The sequence below is a fragment of the Loa loa genome (assembly GCF_000183805.2).
Source record: "Loa loa unplaced genomic scaffold supercont3.53, whole genome shotgun sequence".
Lineage (NCBI taxonomy): Eukaryota > Metazoa > Nematoda > Chromadorea > Rhabditida > Onchocercidae > Loa > Loa loa.
The window spans coordinates 290359-309752 of record NW_018108233.1 but is presented as its reverse complement, the minus strand read 5'-3'; the positions used below and the strand labels follow the sequence as shown (position 1 = coordinate 309752).

At 34.7% G+C, this 19394-nt stretch overlaps 5 protein-coding genes across 5 annotated transcripts; 2 read left to right on the top strand and 3 right to left on the bottom strand.

Annotated features, from left to right (window-relative positions):
* Nucleotides 1-60: 60 nt before the first annotated feature.
* Nucleotides 61-219, bottom strand: LOAG_05770 (hypothetical protein; the record flags this gene model as incomplete). Its single annotated transcript, XM_003141307.1, has 1 exon — nt 61-219. A coding segment is annotated over one exon (159 nt), but the record flags the coding sequence as incomplete, so codon positions are not given.
* Nucleotides 220-1714: 1495 nt separating this feature from the next.
* LOAG_05769 (hypothetical protein) lies at nt 1715-2059 on the bottom strand (the record flags this gene model as incomplete). The annotated part of the gene is made up of 2 exons (XM_003141306.1): nt 1715-1851; nt 2014-2059. 2 exons carry the CDS (start codon nt 2057-2059, stop codon nt 1715-1717), a joined length of 183 nt encoding a protein of 60 aa, XP_003141354.1.
* Nucleotides 2060-2720: 661 nt separating this feature from the next.
* On the top strand, nt 2721-8501 carry LOAG_05768 (hypothetical protein). The gene is made up of 17 exons (XM_020446966.1): nt 2721-2796; nt 3045-3126; nt 3193-3379; nt 3621-3782; nt 3877-4092; nt 4224-4395; nt 4603-4733; nt 4874-5088; nt 5342-5446; nt 5540-5638; nt 5935-5995; nt 6294-6437; nt 6592-6804; nt 6909-7053; nt 7183-7279; nt 7413-7488; nt 7578-8501. The coding sequence occupies exons 2-17, from the start codon at nt 3074-3076 to the stop codon at nt 7617-7619; spliced, it is 2118 nt and encodes a 705-aa protein (XP_020302755.1). The 5' UTR covers nt 2721-2796; nt 3045-3073; the 3' UTR covers nt 7620-8501.
* A 979-nt stretch (nt 8502-9480) lies between these two features.
* Nucleotides 9481-16766, top strand: LOAG_17254 (hypothetical protein). Its single transcript, XM_020449915.1, has 17 exons — nt 9481-9650; nt 10011-10148; nt 10687-10879; nt 11009-11184; nt 11270-11387; nt 11754-11854; nt 12086-12176; nt 12385-12488; nt 12877-12973; nt 13204-13272; nt 13392-13499; nt 13768-13893; nt 13994-14052; nt 14115-14202; nt 14548-14646; nt 15860-15976; nt 16360-16766. Exons 1-17 carry the CDS (start codon nt 9511-9513, stop codon nt 16459-16461), a joined length of 1926 nt encoding a protein of 641 aa, XP_020306506.1. The 5' UTR covers nt 9481-9510; the 3' UTR covers nt 16462-16766.
* LOAG_05764 (hypothetical protein) lies at nt 16672-19161 on the bottom strand (the record flags this gene model as incomplete). Its single annotated transcript, XM_020446965.1, has 7 exons — nt 16672-16732; nt 17004-17071; nt 17334-17458; nt 17566-17703; nt 18012-18141; nt 18245-18484; nt 18841-19161. The coding sequence occupies 7 exons, from the start codon at nt 19159-19161 to the stop codon at nt 16672-16674; spliced, it is 1083 nt and encodes a 360-aa protein (XP_020302754.1).
* Between the last annotated feature and the right edge of the window lie 233 nt (nt 19162-19394).

The window sequence follows — 19394 nt, the reverse complement described above, 5'->3', positions numbered from 1 at the left end:
CTGACAAACCATAAAGTTTTAAAACCACAAAGACATATTTTTAACAAACCCATGAATTACCCATCTGCTCATAATCATATTACATACAATGGTAGAGCTATAATAAAATAAATCAAACTTCTCTATATCAAGAGCAGCAGCTTTCCTCTTCTCGTACAGTTTATCAGTAAGCGTTCTCACCAAAGTTGCAGTAAGTGGTGCATACTGAGCATCAACCATCTCCTTGTAAATTGACCGAGACCAACCAAAGTTTAACTTTCTATTGTGGATTGTTAATCATAATGTACCATTTAATCATAATATACCATTACTAAATCTATATATAAGCATAGCCAATCTATATTTTCCCTTTCCCAGATCAGCAATATCACAACTATAGCATGTCAACAAAAGATTTAACATTCATTCCTTTACCATGCTATACCAAAATAGATCTTTCCATCTAATCGGATCCTTCTAATATTCTTTTTGTGTATTTGCATTACACCGTGGAACAACTAACAGTATCGATCTGTAAAACATATTAACTGGGATGACCAATTAATTTAGCAACAAATAACTACAATAATAATTCGTAAGACTTCATTTCAAATTAAGTTTGAAAAACTAGGAAAATTGGCACGAAACAAAGAACAGAAGGTCATTATATTTCAAAGATGAAAGAAGTAAAGTATAATGGGTGAAAGAAAGCTGATAATGACGCACAAGGGAAAACAAAGAATAGGTGGGGACTCATAAACTGTCGCTGAACATCGGTTAACCATTATTTTATAACAAAGATAAAAAGAACAAAAAAGACCGGAAATGTATGAAAATAATTATGTAAATTCAAAAGTAATGATAAAACAATATAATGCAGGTGTGCAAAACTTATAATTTAAAATCGATGGGACAAACCAACAACAAAAGTCATCACTTAAGATTTTTCAAGTGTTTTTTTCTAAATGAAAAATAAAATGTGAAAATCTTTTGAAAATTCTGGAAGCCTTAATTTTTCAGTTTTGAAATAAAATCGGAAATTTCTAAAAGTCATATAATTCCTCATCGCTTAATGTTTATTTAAAACTTTGTGCAAGAGAAATATTTATGTTTTTCCTAAAACCAAATTTTTCGTAAAAGGGTCCCAACCTTTTTACATTCTAACGATAGCTTGAACACGCCAATATGTCGTGCTAGTGATACGAAGTACTGACAAAGAATCTTAGGAAAAAAAGTTTTGGAACTGTTTTGTCAAAATGGTATCTTTTGTTCGTCCAATGAATTCAGCTTCATGAATGAATTTTAATTCAAGAAAAAGCATTACTGATGCCACAATGTGTTTCACACTGAAATTAATGACGCTTGAATTTTTGGAAAGTCCTTGAATAGAAATAACCGAGAAGTCCTAAATTCCAATCTCGACTTCAAAAAGAAAAGTGAAGAAAGGTATTTAATCTGTTTAATTACAATAACATGGAATGAGAATGATGAAGTGTTGAACATCGCAGTAAAACTGTAAAAATTGCGTCAACTGAATCATACGTCATTTCCAGGAAACGAATGACGACAATATGTGACAACAGCATGATGAATAGATGAATAGAACTTATTGGATTTTGGCTGGAGTAGGTCAAATCACTATTACAAAGTGAGTTTCATATAAACCACAGTCAACCCCTTCAGTGATTGGACAGATGCATAGAATTTAATCATTATGAAAGATCTACCACTCATTTCAAAAAAAAGGCATGAACTGTTCCCCTTCGACTTCCGACATATCCGATGTTATATCAATCGTCTCAGCAATCTGTGACAGCAATTCCAAATAGCCACGATAATTGTCACTCCACCTTAATGCACGAAGTTCAAAACCTTCAGGTACATTAGATAGATTAATTCGCAAACGAACAAAATTCAGGAAGCTTCCAGTAAAATATAGATGAATGACCCAAACAGAAGAACTACGAAAACAGAAATTGAGTTTAATGGAACATAACGAATACCTTTTGTTCTAACTCAGTCAAATAGAATAACCTGATTTTACGGATGACTGACGTAATTTCTCTTCCACAGTTCCCATATTTCCAACTGTCTGCTCTATTGACTTATTTCATCCCTTTCTTCAGTCAAATACAGCGTTAACAGCGTACTTTGAAGTACTGCTAAACGATTAATATTTAAGTGGCACTCTAATTTATGATTTTTTCATGGCAATCGAATAGAAAAGTAAAACTATCAATATGAAAGTGAGGATATCTAGAAACCAAATATGCGGAATGTCCACATTTGAATAGCCTAAACTGATGAGGTTGAAGAAAATACTGGTATGACTGCTTGTTGAGCAAATTAAATTTCTTGATCTTATTGCAATAATTTCACGAAAGTTATTTCGAAATCGCTGTGGGAAGAATCTTGTATTCTCGGTTGCCGAACTAATGTATCTTTACACGGACTGTGCCACATCTCATCTAAACACCAGTGATTTGGAGAAGTGGAAACGAAACGAGTAATAACATTCTATGACCTTTGATATTTTACTAATACAACAAGTGATGACCTCTGCACAACTGCTTAGGCATTTTGAATTATCTGGAAATAAGATTGCAGTGATCCTCGACATATATAAATTAAAATAAAAATTTGATTAAAAAGTGGATGTACAAAAGTAGGAGAAAACAAAGACTAATCTAGAAAGGACGGTAAAGCAATGCGGGTAAACACCAGCCCGGGCCGGGTTATATATTTCGCGGCCGAGTTTTACGGTTGGGTGACTGTGGGACGGAATATTCTGATTGTGGTTGCAGTCTCGTCTTTCAGGTCGGTTCTTGATTTCTTACAAAGGCGAGAGTCATTTCACATTTTCGGTAATCATACTTTTTCATCTTTCATCTGATGCTTACCCCTTGCTGTTGATTTAGGTCTTCTTTTCTTAGGATCCTTAATTATTTCAAGTGGAATATTTCACTGATTTCGTTGTGACAAAGACGAACGAGAAAAAAAAAGTAAAACATCTATATGTGATCTTTAACCTTGACACTCCGCAATTACTGTTAAATGACCTGCAGGTCTGGATAATTTGGATGCTTGCTGCATCATGGATGATGGAGAAAGTAATCATACAGTTGCGCAAGGTGTGGCTGCTACAAGGTTGCTCTTAGTTTGTTTCGGTTTATTTCGCAATTTCCGAAACTTTTCTTTACACTCCAATTGTAGTTCGTCAACAGAAGATGCCGAAGATTGTGACAAATTATTTTCTCATGCTTCTGTTGATCTCTCCAACAAGCATTTGGAGAAATTGCCAAATTTGCGCCAAAATTATCCAAAAGTGGAGAAGATCAACCTATCGCATAATCAGTTTAAGTTTATCAATAATCTGTCGAAATTCAGTGCATGTCGTGAGGTAGGTTTTTGAGATGATTGTGAGATGGTTCTTTTGGTTTTATTCGTTTCAAATAATTTTTTAAACCGTTTATAAAGATGCTGTACTTGTAGAGTTTTTGTGTATTTCATTCACTTCATTGATTCATATGTCAGCTTTTGATGCAGAACGGATAATGAATAATTAATGAGCTATTTTGCTGAAGAACTAAAAATTCAAATAATTTGTTGAAAAGTGTCCATGCGATAATATCTTTTTACAGGTGAATGTTAGTTTTAATGTATTAGAGCGACTTTCGAGCTTTCTGCCTCTTGCTGATGCTTTGAAGCATCTCGACATTTCGCACAATGCTTTGAGCAACTGTGACAATTTGGCAGCACTAACACAGCTAGTCTGGCTTGATGCGGCTTATAATCATATCCAGGTTCTGATTTCTCGCTTCTTTTTGACAAATCGTGCTTTCTTGTTAAGCTGTTTGGTTCGTATTAGATTATTCGATATAAATGATACTTATTTAGGTTCTTCCATTACTGGATCGACTTACGCACTTAACTTATTTGAATATCTCAAATAATCGACTTAATGTTTTACCGAATCTGAGCAAATTGCCTGTCTTAAGAATTCTCAATTTAAATGATAATGAAATTAGTACACTGGACGAACTTCATCGAACAATGCCACAATATCTCCAAGATCTTGATATCGGTGCTAATGTGATCACTGATTTACGAGAGGTTATAGTCATTATTATTCATATTTAGCGGAAGAGGATCATTTGATATTAGAATGATTGTGCTTGTAGACCAAGTAGCTATGTAATATTCACGACTATTTTTCTTAATTTTAATAATGACTGATGTTTTAGGCTCAACACTTATCATGCTTAAAGAACATAAGATCTATAGTATTTGCGGGAAATCCTTGTGTTCGTTTGGAAGGTCGCATTTTTTGCTACCGTCCATACCTTTATTCTTGTTGTCTCGAGCAACTTCAAGCTGTTGACGGAAAGGAACTTAGTGAGACTGAAATCATTAAAGGTATGCTGGTTATTACTATTTGTTATCAGGAATTGAGGACCTCTGTTTCATGGTATTATATACAGAACGTCTGTCTAGATGACTGGGATGAAATTTCTTGTTTGTAGTATTGCTATATTTTTATTACATATGTGTTGTTGGGAAAATTTTAAATATATAGAAGGATAAAAAAAATCATCAGTTGTAAATCGTGAATGACTGTTGCAGGTGAAGAATTACACACCCATGCAAAAATACGACGTATGGCAACACATGCTCAACTGTGTGCTTATCTTGAAAAAGAGTGTCCAGAAGATTGTAATCATACATTTTCACCAAATGACAATCGTTTGATGAAGGTAACTTCTATATCAAAATAACTCAATAATATATAAATTGCTTTATGCTCTGCAGAACTTCGAAAAATAATTTTTTTTTTTCGCAAGATTTTTGAAGATGCATGTGGAGGCTGTCATCTAGATACTCTAGTTTTTTGCAGATTTTGAAAAAAAGACGTGAACACGCGTTACGACTTAAGGATGGTCCGACGAGTGAGGAATCAACAGCAACAGCCATTTCGCCATACAGGGAATGGCTTTCTAAATCAATCTGTTCTGTACCGAATCGTTTCGAATATAACAGTTACACTACGGATCAGAAAGAAAATTGTGCACCTTTAATTGATCTTAATGTTTTATCATCTCTGTCAACAAGGTATATGTGTCGCTTGAGTTTTATGAATGTTTGTACGTATTTCCAAGTCTTTTGAATTTTCTTTTCAGAAAGTTTTTGCACTAAGTTTCTACAAAAAAAAAATGTCCTTGATTATAGTAAATTAAGCAGTATAACTTGATTTGTATATGAATTTTTCCTTTTTAATATTTTCGAAGAAATATTAAAATGTATTGAAAAACTTTTTCCTTTTAATATTTTCGAAGAAATACAGCATTGGGTATTCATTTTTTAGAATCAGTACACCTCCAACTTCTGCCAATTCTAATATTTCTTCTTCAACGATTACTTTATCAGCTCCATCAGTTTCATCGTCCACTCCAGTGAGGTCTCGTATCCAGTTAGTTATGCACTTCTGTTCTTCACCAAGATTTATTTTAGAATTTATTCTTTTGCTCGCCTTTATCCGACTGGCATTAATGATTGGTTACAGGAGAAGACTGCAAGGTAAGTCAATTCAAGTTCGCAAAATCTCAGCTACAACAAGCAATGTACCGAAAAAAGGCAGCACTATTGATCACTCTGATTGGAGGTTTCTTCAAAATGATATCTTTCTCTTATTCATATTTTCTGTTTCAACTTCTGTTGAATTTTTGTTGTGCACAACGCACAGAATTGGTTTTGATCTTTAATAATCTTTAATAGATTTAATAGTGTTGTTACGTAGCTCCTTTGTTGTTGTATTTTTGACCAGAATTAATGGACAAATACAGCTATATACTTTCTGAAAGTAATCATAAGAGCCTCAGATTTTCAATTATTACTCATTTAAAAGGTGTGCAATATTATCAGTGGGAAAATATTTCATGACAGTGGTTATGTTTTCAGTGGAAGACATCAAAAGTCGTTAATGAGGAATATTATCAAATTTCCACCTAGTGGGCCAAAGGTTATGATTCAGCGTATGTATGCATCTTTCAATATTTAATCCCATTCTGAGCAAAATAGTACTGACTTCAAAACACGATGAGATATATGTTACATACTTAGTTGTTTCACAAAATAATCGAGGAATCGTCTGACTTCAAATATTCAGGTCGCTGTATAATTCCTCTCGGTAGCATTTCAATTATTGCATTGCTAACTGACCGCTTTTATTATTGTTAATGATCTAATTTTAATTTCAAAAATTGTTCATGTCATTAATTAATTGCATATTAAACTGTGTAATGATTTCATCGCTTCAGGCTTCTTTTGTTACTCAATCAGCTACAGAGAATCCGAGTTGTCGCTTTAGATCCACAGAAAATTCTGACGAGACTTCGTTTGTGAGTGCCCGCAAAGCTCGAAGTTATAGCGAAAAGGAAAAGAAAGCTGCTTTACTTATTCAAGTTAGCTTCGTTTTTGCACTCTTAAGCAAAAAACCGCTTACACAGCAAAGATACGAGTTGGGCATTGTCGATTCAACTTGTCGATAACTCCCGCATAAATTTGTCCGATTTTAAATATTTTTTATAGTTCCAACGTGCATTATCCAAGTTTCAGTCGTGGTGGCGAGGTATGAAGATTCGACGATTATACCGAGTACCTTTCCTCCAAAGGCGTATTCAGCGTTTTGAAACACTGCTCAAAGAAAAGTCGATCATGATATTGAAATTGAAAAAGCAAATTTCTAATTTAGAATGTAATATTGAAACAATTATAGCTGTAAACGAGCAACAAGCTTCGAAGATTGCAGAGATGGGACAGTGCTTGACGGTAGGTTCCAAAATTCTAATTTAAATGGTGGAGTTTTCAAATTAACTTTGTAAAAATATTCCCATGTATATTATGTTTTGATTGGGAGTAAATTCTTTTTGCAGAAAATCGCTGAAGCATGTGATGAGCGTCAGAAGCAATTCATGAATCAGTTGTTGCCAGTTCCCGATGAATTACATTATACACGGAAATCGGAAACTGAAATATTACTGCATTGGCAGGACCGTCAACGTCTGCAAAAACCGACAAGTTTTTTTTGTTCACTAGTTTAACATTTGCTTTCAGTTTTAAAATGAGTTTGATAACAAGTCTCTTCAAAGGATTTAGACCATTTAAAATGTTTAATTCAAGTTCAAGAACAGTAGAAATCATTTTAAGGGTATTTGATAACTGTGAATGGTAATCCATGCGGAACAGTCCGAGGTGCCCATAAAAAAGCTCTTATTACAGATTTGGATCCAGCAAAGGAATCTGTGTAAGTAATTAAATTACTTTTTCCAATTCGTGTAGTGCTGCAGGTTGTAAATGACTACCTCTGTTAGTTTTATGATTACTTTCCTATTCTTTACAGTCTATGATTGCCTAGTTAAACTGAATTAAATTTTCAGTGTAAGAATGCAGTGTATCTTCAATGAGTTTAATGGAGATATCTCCGAATGTTTAGTGATTCCTTCATCTAAGCAGGTTTGTCAAATTGAATTCTCTCAAAAATATCGGCGTGCGTTGTTTACTGCAATTTATTATAGCGTAATTTTGAGGTCGGTATTTTTTAGGAAGCAAGTTGTGTCAATGAGGGTGGAACAGAACTTATATAAAGCTAGATTGGATTTAATTCGAATTAACTTTAGCTGCTTAAGTTAAGTTTGATCTCAACTCTATACCAGATCCATTTGTCGAACTTTTTTTTTGTTTTTGATTAGAATAATTAGCACAATCCCAGCATTAGTTATTTCTCATGATTTGCTTCGAACTTTGCATAATTCACTTCAGTTCTTCTTTATCTTCCTCGCTTGGATATACTGTACATTTTCTTTGCGCCGACGTACTTTCTTATAATCACTTATCATCTTTATAAATAAGTGTAAGATATCCAACCATATTTGTACTTCATGAGAAATGAACCCGCATATTTGAGTAGTTATTTTGGATTTTTTTTGGAGGCTTGATCTGCTGGCTTATAAAAGTTTTACCTTGTCTTGAAAGCAAGCATTTTCTTTGTGTTTCTTGTTGTGCTGTTAATTTCAGTAAATCGTTACGCTGCTAATTTTGATGAATCGTTAGACTCTTTGAAAATTTCACTGCCTCAGTTTTTTATGGCATATGCTATTCGTTATTTTCTTGGAATCGTTTCGTAAACATTATCATTATAGTCCTATATTTGTTGACCAATCTGGATTTATTTAATGCATTACCGTTGGTTGAGCACATCTCATCCTGTACGGGATTTCTGTACGGGATTTTGTGGTCCATCAAACTTCAAGTTTTGCCTTTATGAAATATTGTTGCTTTCATGTGTTGACAGTTCAATAACAAAATAAATTTCTATGTTTGTGTATTACTGGTATATATATATATATATACATACTTTTCTTGAATAAATTTCTAACTGAGGGATTACAGCAACAGACTTGAAGTGTTAACGGCTGTTAACGACTAAACATTACCGAGTGCCACCGGAAGACTTGATATGTCGCTCAGCACCATAGTACACTAAACACGGCAGGTTTTGCCTGAAACATGAAATAAGTTGAATTCGGTATTGCTATATGCATGTATAGCCAAATTTGTTAAAGCGCATCATGACATGTGAAAGGAGAAAGGGTAAAAGAAGCTTACTTACCGTTGATTTGCGTATATATGGCAAGAATAGGATGCTTGTTACCGTTACCGTATATACCTAAACACGTGTAATATTGATGTAATAGTACCTCGAACTTGACCAATCGGTTTCCCTATTTTGTTATTTACTGTACAAAAACTGGTAGGCTTCCCAAGAATATTCTTTGCTAAAAATTAACTTTTCATTCGTTCTCATTATAGAACTGAAGCTGAAATGCTCTAGCATCTTCTTGAGTGCTCTACCTTCTGCTTCTCAGTTTCTGCAAATTTAGTTCGCATTTTCTGTTGCTAATTTCATTTGTCAAATTAGTGATAATTGCATGGAAGAGTTTGTCGAAGATCGGGTTAATCGATGTATTGTCATGGAGGCAGGTTGGAAATGATGTGTATAAGACGGATTTGAACTCAAAAGCAGAAGTGGTGTATCTGCACTACTAGATGAATGCTCATTAGAAATCAGATTTTAATGGAATGATCCTAGTAAAAGTACAGAACGATTACTCGCGAATCAAAGTCAGGAAACTCGAATAACATCCCTACTATCAGAGCAATATGTAGTAGCAACAGCTTGAGACGCGGGCGTTTCACAACGCTCAGCTTGTTCGGCATTCTGGGAGCAAGTATGTGTGCAGTTCTAATTGGTTGGGTGTAAGAGGTCGTCTTGTGGTTTTGTCATCGTGGTTTCAGATGACTTTTACTTGCTAAAGCAGTTCAGGTGCATAATGTGCATGATGTTAGTGCCCTTATATTATTCGCATGGACAATTAAACTTTGGTAGCATATTAGATGCAGACTTCTCAATTTATCGTAAGACACGGCTATCTTATTTTATTTCGTAATATTCAGTTTTTCTGCGGAAGTTCCAAGATGTCATTGATGACGGATGATTTGGATGTGAAATATGGAGTAGTGAATCAAAATGATGTAGCTGACAAGAAGAAACGGAAAAAATCGAAGGGAAGGACACTGGAAATCGATTTCCCACTTCATTCGAATGGGCTAATTCAGTGGGTTGCTGTATTCTTGATATGTTTTGAAACTATAGAGTTTTTTCATCTAAGGAGAAATAAGCTTTAGTGGGTTAAAAGAAATGATTGATACTCTTTGGGACTTTTACGTACAGGAAAAGGTTCCATTTCTGTGGAGTAATATGCATACCTTATTTAGTCACTTCCTTGATGATGAGACGGTAATGCACCCGAATTTCGCTGTTTTAAATCCTTTACTGGAAAAGTAACATGTTTCGCTGTCAACTTCACTTGTTTAGCAGTCCGTTTTTTATTTACTATCTGCATAGCGTAACCTCTTTTCAATGACCAGTCGAAACTGTCAAGTCGATGCCAGGAAGTAAAGTGAGCGTGTTTCAGATCATATGAATCTAGCATTTGTTATGACGCAAGCAATCAGAAAGTTATACCTACGTATTCGATTGATATTGCTGCAGTGAGGAATGATTGTTCGGATATAATTAGTCAACTTTTGCCTACTGTCCGGGATGCTATACAGTGGGCGTCATTTCTTTGTTTAAACACTTGTTTATTTATACATACTGAAGGCACTTTTCGATTGTACTGTAATTATATACTTAGTGGAAGGATGAAAGGGAAAGGATGATGCGAAAGAGAACTGTACTTAGCTTTTGTGAGAATGGATTCAAAAACTGAAAAATGCAGGAGAAAAACACAAAAGCAATAAGTTTTATCTAACATAAAAGCCTTCTTTGTCGAAAATACTTAATACCATATAATATTGTGAAGGAAAATGTGGGAATTATGAAGTATGGGGAAGAGTGTGGTTTTTAATGCTATTATTGGGCTCATGCTGCTTTATTATTCACCAAAACGATATCACATTGCTTCTGCAATGGTGGCTTAGCTGAGAGCCTTGCTGTAACGTGTAAGGAAGAAAATTTGCCTGTACTCAGAAATTTACATTACGACGCGTTAAATTGTGAGGACAGGAGTTGACATCTCAGATAATTCTTAAAATAGTTGTACTTTGCTGATGACTTCAATATATTTCATGGAACTTATTGCATTTGAGGGAATTTTTATATGATGTTGGCAATCGTGCTTGTGAAATAGAAGAAATCATCAATTTCTTGAAAATATCAGACATTGCATTGCATTATAAGCAGATGCTTAATTCCTTAAATGACGCGCAATTGTGTAGGCTCCTCGAAAGGTTGAACATATTTCATATTTCATATGAAGGCTCGAAGATGATTCTTCAAATGGCAAGTTTAGTTTCACTTATGTTTTAATTTGATTTAGTTGGATTTTTGCAGCGAAAATGAAGGACAATAAAAAAACAGCCTTATTTTAATTTTCTACAATAATCTGGTAAAAGTGATCAGTATTTTCAGATTGATGAGTCGTTTCACCTATCTAATTCTGATACGGCTTTGTCACCAAGTATTTCATCTAATGCTAATAATAGTGACCAGTTATCGATGTTAATGAAGGACACTTTGAATAGTACTTCAGTCGCTTCTGTTGCTCAAACTAAACCTCTCTCTGCGATTACAAATGATTTCACAAAGTACTGTTTTTCTTCATCATTCGAGTTCATTAAATGAAACTCAACTACTGATATGGGAATATCCGTATTATTCAATTATTTTTAGCAGATTGCCACAGCGATATTTAAATGGAACAGAATCAGTGGGAACAGAATTTGATAATATAATTAATTCTCACCAAAAAGTTATTGGAGGTACGATGGTTCACAAACATTTATCTGCGGTAAATCCTTTTCATTATTTTAAGTCTACTATTTTATATAAACTCAAACTGCAGTGATAACTGTTCAACTGAATGTGCTTAGATGACCACAGATTGAAATGAAATGGATCACAGCATTGAAGTGGAACGGATCACAGTATGATGTGGAGTGAGGGCTTTAGGTTCAAATCACGAGTAAGGAAGGAAAAAATTTCCGGTGCGCTGTAAAGGTTTAAAAGGAATATCATTTCTTAATGTCTAACTCCTTAAGGAAATAAACGCTTTGTCATCTGCATTTGTATAAACTGTCTTATAAAGTTGCTATGAATTGGGCGTTTCTGATTAAGTCGGGTTTACTTCTAGTTTATTTATTATTTTTGAATTTAGGATGAGTTACTCGTTCAGCAGAACGGAGATATTTTTTATGACCAAAACGCTGAACTGATGGATCAGAGGGTGCTTCTGCAGGATTCAAGATTTCATTTAGAGTAAGATCGTTTCTAGATTTTACGTTCCTCGTTTAACTCATCTCATAATTAGTTTTCAATAAAATCTGTCCAAAAAATTTATTGGTCTTTTTCCTGACTGATGTATATGGAGGAAAAGAGTGTCGATATTGATTGTCGATTCAAATATTAGAACTGCTATGTATGTTACCATTTTTAATTAGAATACGGATGCTCATAACTATGAAAATAATTGTGCATTTGAAATTTCAGACGAAAATTTGTAGAACAGAGATTAAAAGATGTGGAAAAAAGATATGAAGAGAGATTATCTAATGTCTCTTTAATGTTAAGAAAAGCTTACGTAAGTTATCCTTCACTTTCAAATTTGTTGTTCCATAGAAACAGTAGTTTCACTGACATTCATCGATAATTCTGCTTTAAATTTGACTCGTTAACCAAATAAGCGCTATGTCATCTATATTTCTGAACTTGTAGTGGGTAAATATTGAGTTTGGTATTGTTTGAAAAGTTTTTATTATCTGCTTAAAAATCATTTAAATATTCTTCAGAAAGAAATATTAGATTTGCGCTTGGGGAAAGCGAAAGCATTAGCAAGTAAAAGAATGGGACAAGCTGAACTTGCTTTAAAGCATGCTAATGTCATACACAGCAGGTCAGCTATTCTGTTTAGATCTTTGCAGAAATTCATTTGTTTCACTTTCATGATTTATATTGTAAAAAGTGGGGAATTGTCATTTGACTCTAAAGTTTAGTCGTGAATTTCTATAATATTAATTATTTTACATATATAGTCAAATATTTTTGGACTTGAGAGTTGTTCGTTACAAGTTTGATTCGTGAAAACACAATACATTCATGCTGACCTGATACCCTGTTAAGCACTGTTAAATAATCCCTTTGTATCTTACATACCGCAGCTCAATTTGAACTAGCCATTGTTTTAGATGAGACAAATTAAGGATTTGAAAAGTAAGACATTTATTGGTGAAATTCATGTTGCATAGTACTTTATATTTTTTGCTTTTACTATATTTTTTTAGGATTGAAAATGAAACGGTTAAATCTGATATAAAGCAAATGATAAGGCAGTGGGGACAGATACTCAGAGACTACAAAGCTTGGCATGCTAATTTAGATGTTTGTTTCTTTGCCTTTGATACAATGTTTTATACCTTTGATACAATGTTTCGTATTCTTGATTGATAGACAGTGATATAGTTTGAAATAATTAGCTTATTTCGTTTTTCAACAAACTATAATATTTGTTCTAAGTTTTATGTTCGCTTTTTTGTCGAAATGACCCATGCGAGCTTTTGATGGTACATATTTTATATCGATAATTGAACAACAAGCAGTAGAAATTGCAGAGAATAGTAGATGGTCAAAAGGCACAGGTGGATTCAAATTATCGTTTTGATGAGTTGGCCCTTCTGTCGGTTAGTTGTGTATCATTTTTGATGTATGTCGTGGTTTAATTTTGTTGTTAAATTCATGAAGTTCCATCCGAACAGTGCTTAACCTAACTCCCAATGATAATATGAAAAACATATTTCAGCCACCCGATAATATTCCATGTGCTCCGCAGTTACCTCCTAATGCTTTGAAGTATTTCCAACAACTTGAATTCGAATGCAGTTCGGGTGATCCTTCATCGGAAATTCTTGTATGCTAACAGATAAATTTGTATTTGAAACTTTTATACTTAGCTAGAAGTTCTAATACAGTAAGGTTTTTTTGATACTTCCTAATATGATGCTGCTGATAACAGAGTAATGTCATCACTCAGCATCAATTCTAAACGCTGTAGGCAATCGGAAAGTGGAATGGCTAGCCACCATTTTATAGTAGAAAGGATTTTGGTATTCTAACTGAATATTAGTTTGACAAGTCATGTTCTTTCTCCATGTGTGGAATCAGTGTTACTAATTCAGCGAGTAATTGGTCCGCCAGTTGGCTTCGAGAAAGAAGCTGTAGCAGGTAATCGATTTGGTGCAATTGGACAACCCGCTCCTCCTCCACAGAGGAAGATGTTCACGGAAGCACAAATAAATAAATTGGTTTAATTTTTATTACCTTTTTTACTTATCCTATGTCAAAATTTCGTTTAACTCACTTGAGCTCATATTTGATTGTCATTATATTTTGGACCATTTACAGGTTGAGAAAACGTTGGAGCATTTCCAGGATACTTATGGAAGTACTTCAAATTTAAGCGCGTATGTTTTAATTTGCCTGGGATTTGTTTTACAGTTCATTTCAAATTTTGCCATTTTTCCAGGGAAGAAATTAGAAATATATTAAACGAGCTCGAACGACGCCCTTTATTGTTTACATCTGATGTAACTCTTTCTTCTGTCCTTTCTCATGTAAGTTCCCATGGCCGCATTTTTTGATCTTACTGGATTTTGTTTCTCTCCTGAAAGTAAAGAAAAATGCGATATGCGATATGCATTATAAGACAAAAGCAAAAGGATTTTTGAATGATAATTGGAAAACTTGAAGCTAAACTAACTGTCAATAGAATTAACAACTACTCAGAGCAAAACAACTACTTTTCAAATATCGGGTCAGTAGAGTCACTGTGAGAAGGAAACAGAGACAGTCGCCGGCTATGATTTCTCAAATCAAGGAAATGTTCTTGTAGAAATTCTGTTATGCGTTGTGAATAAAATTTATTTTTATGAAATCTTTGGTTTAATAAAAAATTACAGGTAGTAAAACGAGCTATGGAAGTAACTGGTACTACCAGTGGAAAAAATAGCAGTCAGCCAGACACACCATGCTGGACATCGTTATCATCTGAGCTCTCTGTAACGTTTTCACCTCCTTTCACTATGATCAATATAGGGAAGCAGTCATTACGATCATATTACTTCAGCTAGCAGTTTTCTAAATTTAATACAGCATGATTAATCTGCCATTAATTCACTTTTAGAATTACAATTTAAGGATTGTTACAATCTCTCACAAATACATTTTTACCCCCTTCTGTTTGTTCAAGCCCAAAGCGAAAATTCTTTTAGGCACCATTCATCACTTTGTCATATCATTCATACTTTGAGGTAATTTATAGTATATGGGGTGATACTTCCCACCAAACACTGCTTTCGGCAGTTTTTATGATCATCTAAAGCTCTAACTTAACTACCACATCTCGATTATAACGATATCATCTCTGTGGCTTTTTGTTTATAATGTAGAATTTTATTCATAAGCTACCTTTTCCGTCCGGCATAATCATTCTATTATCTTCCTTTCTGGGTTTATTATAATTTTATTGGCCAGTTTTGAAGATAGCTAACAGTTAAGGTACTGACGTTCGATGTATCATCTCGAAGCTATAATGCATGTTCTTGATGTATGTTGGTCGTTTTGTGTCGTGATTGCAACAAATGAAAAAAACTTGATATCAGATATACATTAATTATCACAGCCTTTCCTTTGAGTTTGCTGTGAGAGAATAGTAAGGTCGAAAGCGGGAATGAGAAGGGATTTCATCACTGTAACAACCTAGTTGAAATTATACCATCACTAAAATAGCGGACATTCTGGATTATACGCTCAGTGGGTTTGTCTTATTGGTCTGATAAAGTATAAGTACATGCAGAAGTAAAAGGTAAAAGTAGAAGAATAGATGTCCTAAATTATACCGTATTGGTTCGTTATTTAAATAATGACAAATTATTATAATAAATTTCGCAGTCCCACTTGAGAGGAAGAACTTTTTCGAAAAGTATGGACATTTTAATGAGATGAAATGGATACTTTCTTTTTCCCGTTTTCTATGATGGAAGTTGCTCTGGATGGGGATTTTAATGTGTCGAGTTCCATGCCCCAGACAGACTTTTCGAATTCTGCGAGCACTTGCACGTCGTTATGTAGCACTGTTTCTGTCCTTATTTGAAAAGTCATAAAAATTTATTGATCGTGATATGCCACTATACATCCCAGTTTCACACGTTGCCGATTTTTTTCTTATAACCTCAAAATGTGAAACAGGTACACTTGAAATTTGTCTTTCAGACTATTTGCCATCCCGTGGATTTGGAAAATCAGGACTGCAAAATTTGCTTACAGTCACTGGCACATGGCGATAAATTAATACAGTGCCCTTCCTGTGTCGACTCCTATCATTATGAGGTTATTTCCCTTTTTTAATGCAGATATCTCTACACATCTATATCTCGACAGATTCTCTATACTTCCTGATATTTCTACACATCTAGGCTCATTTTGATTGAATAGTGTCTCGAGATAATATGGATAAGAAATTCGTGCAAACTTGGTTTTTCCCATCAACTTTGGAGGACTGAATTTATGGGTTTATGGTGGCGTACTAAGTTCACGCTTCCGCGATGTTATAGGTAATATGTGGGTATTAAAGAGGCCGACACCTTGTATATTTCTGGTTTTGGTGATAACTGTATTTGACACCAAACATCTCTGAGCTACATCGAAAACAGAGTAATACATGGCTTGCGTTAAGATATTATCGAAGACTACTACTAGTGAATCCATTGCAGTGTGGAATCAAGTGGCTCAAACAAAATAGTACGTGCCCAAATTGTCGCCGGCTGTGGAGCAATCCGGACGATTTTCCATGTTTAGCGAAGGCTGTTCCGTGAATTGTATAACAATATTCTGTTGTCATGTTGTACCCCTTGATTAATAATTTTTTAAAGTAATACATTTGACCATGCTTAGCCTGTGCCAGTGTATATGTCATTGATTCAGTGATGTTTTATTCCGAGAGAAGCTTGACGCATTAACTATGCGTTCATCTTGTTACTGCAAATCTATAGAATACGGGCAGTCGTCGTTTCCGAATTGTTATTTTAGGTCGACTGCTGTATGTCATTCAAGTTAATTAAAAGCGCGTAAAGCATGCTGTGGCAGCTGAAAAACCATGTCTAACAAAAAAATCCATCCCACCTTTGTGCAGTTTTAATGTCACACTTTCATTATTTTAGCTTACTGAGTAGTATAACTCGAATTCACCACATATGGATTTTACAACCGTAAATTTGAAATTAAGACGCTATGTGCAGTAGAAACCCTGTTTCATGGTGTATTACTCTTTTAAATATAATCTATTTAGAATTTCCGAACTAAAATTCACAATTTTTTAAATCTTAAGCACTGAAACATTCCGCTAAAAATCACTCACCTCCGACATTGATTTTCATCTACATGAATTTGTGGAATTACTTCTTGCCGCATTTTTTCATGATGGTTCTAAAAGAAATAAAGACATCATTTTTAATTTACATTCACAGCAACATGGCACAGAAAACCTAATCTTAAATTTTGTTTGTATTTGGGGTTGCCCAAATCTTCTCATCGTAACATCAGGAACATTCAGTTAGGATTTATCAAAGTGTACCAAAAACCAGTTCGGAAGGAAACTGAATGCACTGTTTGATGAGAAATTTTGAAATGTTATGCATCGCTTGGAAGGATCAAATTCTAAAACATAGTATATAAGATCTGGAGAAACTTCCAATAATTCCTTCAAACGACTCAACACTGCGTGAAGGAAGTTGAAAGTAACGTTTGCGGACCACTGATGAGCTTTTTTTGCCAGTTGTGGCACTCTGAGACATTCCGTGTGAGTCACAATGCCTGTAACAAGCTCTGCAATTATAAATTTTAGAATGGAATAGGAATATGAGAAATGCTTACCGTATTGTTAAAATATTATGTAAAGTCCAACACAAACTGCAACGTACCGTTATTATCTCTAAGACCGACAACTATGTTTTGTATACCAATCAGGAAGGACTGGACCCACCATTTCATCGCCTTATGACTCCAAAAATTATTTGTTAGTTCTTTACGTTGCGTCTTCAGTTCCACGTATTCACCTTCTGTTGATAAATCATAAAGTCGATGAACTAAGTCAGCTTACACAAAATGAAAGGACAACAATAAGGTTTTTCTGATACGCCATATTAGTTTTATCGAAATCTATAGTTAGTAGCTACCTATCCGTCGAGGTGATACAGCACAATTACAATAACAGCGTGGGTGCCTGCATCTTGTAAAAACTACATTATATGCCATAATACAACGTTTTGAAATGTAGCAAATTTCCGTTAAGTATCCTTTGATTCTATGCGCCGCCTTTTTACTATATATTCTCATAAATTCGAAATTATAGGAAAAAAAAAGCTACCAGCATCAATGCAGTCGGTCTCGCCAGAATACAGGATACGGAGTCTTTCCCTTCGTCCACCTAAGCATGCTTTAACAACCACATCAAATTCCTCTAAATTCGTCACCGGTTCATTATTGTTCGGTTCACTCTGGAAAAACTTTAAACTGTCACATTTAGAGATTCCATTTAACTCCTGAAATACTTTTAAAACAAAATTGAAAAACCTCAAGAAATTCATGAGAAAGGATCACCGATAAAGAGTCACTTGTCATGTACTGTTCAAACTTAAATCCCCAATATGTCATCAGTTTGTCGCGATCAGACATTGACTTCAACTGTAGGATTTTTTCGTTGGTCGGGAACTCACAAATGAAAATTACAGATTTATATCGAACAGCAGCTAATCGCCAACCATCTCGACATTCGTAGGGTGAACATGCAATCCGCGTCAAAATACCACGCCAACAAATAAAATCAGCCCTGTGGCAAACCTTGAAATGATGTGGATCTAATTTGTACATATTTGAAAAAAAAAGGGATAAGCGGCAACACTGCTGGATTAGCTCATCATGATCAAATAATTTCAATTGTTATATTCCTGGATCAACCAGAATTTCTACGATAAGACTACAGACAATAATTGCAAGTAACAGCAAACCTAGTTTATACAGAATTCATAGTAAAATTTCAGAACTTTGGATATTTACTCCAACAGCTTGGTTGACCATGGAACAATACAGTAATGTCCTATGGATGTGATTTTTCCTTTCCTAATTTTTACAGTTTGAATAATAATAAAGAAAAGAACAAGACTGGATAGTAAGATGAAAGTAATAACGAAAGATACCTTATCCAGAGAGGATCCAGGTTCGCTGTGCATAAGTATCCATTTCAGCAACATGTCCAATTTTTCATTATGCAGAACATCTTTACCTTCAAACTGGTGATAACCAATATTTAAGTCAAAATTACATCGCTGCCCGACAGCTTTCTCGTGAAGATATTTTGCCCGACATCTACCCGGCAGTATATCACGCTGCTTAGTAATACACATCTCTCCGATCACCGATGGTTTATCGAACGCTGGAAATGCACCCTCATATAGCGATGGATCCGTCTTCAACAACATGGACACCATCCTGAAAATGTAATCGATAACCTTCGCCATCTCACCTCCAATCTTTCATCGCAACTAAAAAACGTTAACAATGAAAGACCGTTATAAAATAATACCAAACGTACGCCTGCCCGTGGCGAGTTTTAGTGGCTGCCTCTGTATGTATGTATGTATGTGTGTGTGTGTGTGTGTGTGTGTGTGTGTGTGTGTGTGTGTGTGTGTGTGTGTGTGTGTGTGTGTGTGTGTGTGTGTGTGTGTGTGTGTGAGTACGACGACGACGACGA